The 4,388-nt window shown below is 38.0% G+C and overlaps 1 protein-coding gene across 1 annotated transcript; it reads left to right on the forward strand.

Annotated features, from left to right (window-relative positions):
- The first annotated feature begins 1,689 nt into the window (after positions 1-1,689).
- On the forward strand, positions 1,690-3,567 carry LOC107773194 (uncharacterized). Its single transcript, XM_016592640.2, has one exon. The coding sequence runs from the start codon at positions 2,074-2,076 to the stop codon at positions 3,256-3,258; it is 1,185 nt and encodes a 394-aa protein (XP_016448126.1). The 5' UTR covers positions 1,690-2,073; the 3' UTR covers positions 3,259-3,567.
- The last annotated feature ends 821 nt before the right edge of the window (positions 3,568-4,388 follow it).

A 4,388-nucleotide genomic window follows, 5' to 3' on the forward strand; every position in this document is an offset into this window, starting at 1 on the left:
CAGCTTACATACTGTCTGAAAAATTGTTTTGTAGAGGAGAGGAAAGGGAAATAGAAGAGTGCCCCCCTCCCCCCGTTCTAGGAAGGTTCCCTCCATATATATAGTCATGGAGTCCTTTCCACGTTCTTGGGTCAATGCATCTCCATACCACGTCCGTTATCGCCATTCCCTGAGTATTGTTCTTTGACTTAGCGGGTACCGTGAGTACGTGATTTGGAGCAAATCATGGTGTTCTTTACTATTCCGCCACCTGGAGGGGATCCTAGTTAGGTCGACCATATCGATCAGATTTTAACCAATACAATACCCAAATATACCAAAGGTAGCCCAGTGGGAAGTGGCGGGTTACTTAACGTGAGGGACATGTGAAAGTGCAAATCTTTTTCCTTTCAGTTATTTCTATGACTTGAGTCCCAAGACTTTGACCTCTCAGTGTCTGATGAGAGCTTTGACTGTAGAAGCCATCCATATCATTTATTTATTTTTAAAAAAAATCTTTGAGGTAAGCAAAAAAACAAGAGCAAGAAGTTAATAGAAGCATCACCAGCTAGCTGCATACCACCGCCTTGTATTCCCTTTAGCTGCTTCACTTACCTAATAAGTTTTTAAAATTAGTTCCTATATTTCCAAAGCTAGCTAGAGCAGTTCTTATAAGTATTGTTTAGAGTTTTTAAATTTGAAACATCTTTTTACTGTTGTGCCAAATTGAAATCTAACACCATTTTGTAGGGTATACTTGTATTTTATATTTATTGTTCTAACTTTATTGTTGTAGCGTATACTTAGTATATTTTAGATTAATTACTCTAACAATAAATTAAATAATCTCCGTGCTACTACTAGACTTTCTATATAGGCGTTGGTTTGATGAGAGGAATAGAGGGTGGCTTATATTATACCAAAATAGTCATACCCAATAAAAACTCAAAATTTAAGCTCATCGGATAGCTTCATTTTAAATTTTTGGACCCAAATTAACAAGCTTCTGCTAATTTCAATAAAATATCTCATATTTGTGGAGCTTAAAATCTTATGAGTTAATACTTTTGATACGACTTTCCGGCATATTTCAGAGAATAATTTAAGAGTTAGTGGATATAATTCATCGCTTATTAAAAGAAGAAAAATAGTGAATATACATGTTATATTATTTCAAAAATTTATATAGCTTTTGTACAAAAATAACTATGTCACATAATATCAATTTAAATTATAACAATTTTTATAAAAATTCCGTATTAATATGAAAATTTTGGGGCCTAATGCACTTGCTTTAGTTGCTTTAGGCATCAGCGGCCCCTGAACTGCACTCTCTGATGAAAGAGAGCAAGCACAAGGGTCACGTGGTCCTCGTCCGAACCACCCTAAACCCCCCTAACCTGATGATCTGTCGCTCCAAATCAAGGCTCGAACCAAGTATGTCGGCTCGGATCACCCGCCCTAAGTTAAAGATTTCAATCTTATAAATTTTAAAACAAGACGTACAATGATTTTTAAATATAATATTTATATATATTTAATAAATTTTAAATACCGAAAACACTATTTTAGCAAAACCTACCGGGACTGTAGCTTTGCTTGTGCCTGCACACATCCAAACCCAATTAGCAAACAAAACAAAAAAAATATCCTACATTAATTATAACGAAAATCAACCACAAAAAAGAGGAGAAAAAAAAGTGTAACAGAAAATCATTAACCTGACCCTAGTTTTCTTGTTGCAGAGTCACTGCCACTGTTAGCTGTGCTCATTGCTCTTTCTTTCTTCCGCCATCTTTCTCTCCCAAAACCCATATAGTGTATTCAACAAGATTCACTCAAATATCAAAAAAAAATTCTTTTTGTTTCCATTTGCTAGCTGTTGCTTTTTTCAGAAGCCACTCATTTTCTCCTTATATCAAAACTTCTACTTTTTACAAATTTGATGCTGTCTCCATTAAAGCTTTCACGAACCCAATTTGCTCATTTCCCACGAGAACTCGTTGAAGCTTCTCACGGAAAAGCATTACCCAAAGTCTCCACTTTTATACTATATAATCCCTTATAGTACTCATTCTCCTCTTCATTTATACAATGAAGATCAAATTATTGTTTCTATTTTTGGCTCATGCAATCTTTTTTCGGCAATGTGTTGCGATTCTTGAACCAATTGATTTCTTGGCATTACAAGCAATTCATAAAAGCTTGGATGATTTACCCGGTTCGAAATTCTTTGCTTCTTGGGATTTTACTTCCGACCCATGCAACTTCGCTGGAGTTTACTGTGATGGTGATAAGGTGATTGCATTGAACCTTGGTGATCCCCGGGCCGGGTCGCCGGGTCTTACCGGAAGATTAGACCCTGCTATTGGTAAACTCTCTGCTTTAGCTGAGTTCACTGTGGTTCCCGGTCGGATAATCGGAGTACTGCCGGAAAGTTTTTCACATTTGAAGAACTTAAGGTTTTTAGGAGTTAGCCGGAACTTTCTATCTGGACGGATTCCCGCGGGTTTGGGTCAGCTTCGAGGACTTCAAACGCTTGATCTTAGTTTCAATCAGCTCACCGGAAATATACCTTGGTCCATCGGAACAATTCCGGCATTGTTCAACGTTATTCTCTGTCATAACCGTATATCCGGTTCAGTTCCACCTTTTGTTTCTCAGCGGTTAACCCGGCTCGATCTTAAACACAACGAACTTTCCGGTTCACTTTTGCCTATGTCACTTCCTTCCTCGCTTGAGTATCTTTCATTGTCATGGAACCAGTTGAGCGGTCCGGTCGACCATTTATTGTCTCGACTAAACCGGTTGAATTATCTGGACCTCAGTTTAAACCGGTTCACTGGCTGCATTCCAGGAAACTTGTTTAGATTTCCTATAACCAACCTTCAGCTACAAAGGAACCAATTCATCGGCCCGATTTACCCGGTCGGTCAGGTTACAATTCCCATTGTGGACCTTAGCTTCAACCGGTTGTCGGGCGAAATTTCTCCACTGTTCTCGAGTGTGCAGATTTTGTATTTGAATAACAACCGGTTCACGGGTCAGGTTCCTGGTATCTTGGTAGACCGGTTATTATCGGCTAATATACATGTTTTGTATTTGCAACATAACTTTCTGACAGGGATAGCAATTAATCCGGCGGCTGAGATTCCGGTTCGCAGCTCATTGTGTTTGCAGTACAATTGCATGGTACTGCCGGTTCAGACACCTTGCCCTTTGAAAGCGGGGAAGCAGAAAAGCCGGCCTACATCTCAGTGTGGGGAGTGGAGGGGGTAAATGGAGAAATAACACAGAATGTTATTGGATAATTTACAGGTTTTCTTGATATGGTTGATTACATTTTTGTGAAATTAAGGGGTAAAAAAATAGAAGTCCAAAATCATGTGCATAGAGAAGACAGATCAGAGTAATAGGGTAAGAGTTGATCAGTATAGTTACTTGTATGCTCTTTTGTGAGCCAAAAATTGTGACTAGCAATTTTTGGCATTTCTTGGTAATTAGATATACGGATTTCACCTTATTAATTATGTTGCAAATTACTACGTGGAGTAGCTTTTTTTTGAAATGGAGAAAAGTTCTTTCTTTTTATTTTTAGTTTTGTTCTTAATAGATTGATGAAAGGATGTTCTTCTGCATTAATCTTCTTCTTGTTTTGCAACGTTTACAAGGCAAGGTTGTGCAGTGCTGTTTTCCTTTTATTCCTGATTACAGCAGCCTTATTTTAGTGAAGTGGTAGGAGATAGAGTGGCTTTTTCCTGTGTTTGTAGCTTTGGGAGGGGGGAGGTGGGGATGAGACACTGAACTGCCAGTTATACATGATACAGATTGGACAGCCACAATACAGCTGCATTCGAATTTTTTGTTCTTCGTGGTACTAAACTTAGGGACTGTTTTGTTCCTTTCAGTAAGGCCAGGACTCCATCTCTGTTTACCGGCCCATATGATCTCTAAGATTGACCAGTCAGCTAGATGGGTCGTTTGGCTATTCTTTTCTATCGGAAAGCAGTCAGCTGCATCTCCGTTCTTAATGTAATTGGACAAGAATTTTTACTTTACAAAAAAAAAACTGTTAGCATTATCAAAAGTATACTTAGAACTTGTCAATAAAAAATGTCATGTTATGTTACGTATAATAGCATGTCATGAAGAGTAAAATGATAAATTTAAAGTTAGAAGATTCTAAATATGAAAAGAAAATACAGTCATATAACATGAAACCATTCTGTTTCAATAGAGGTACGAGAAACGGTGGGGCAATGAAGTAGGTGAAGTGGTTGGATTTTGCATGATTCCGGGGCTGGGATCACGAATGGAGTTCAGTCACCTTCCACCCCCAACTAGAAAGAGGGAGAAGTTTTATTTCTAATACAAAAAATGTGGAATAGTTAGGAGCAATTGTTTCTGTT

Source organism: Nicotiana tabacum, chromosome 22 (genome assembly GCF_000715075.1).
Source record: "Nicotiana tabacum cultivar K326 chromosome 22, ASM71507v2, whole genome shotgun sequence".
Classification (NCBI taxonomy): Eukaryota; Viridiplantae; Streptophyta; class Magnoliopsida; order Solanales; family Solanaceae; genus Nicotiana; species Nicotiana tabacum.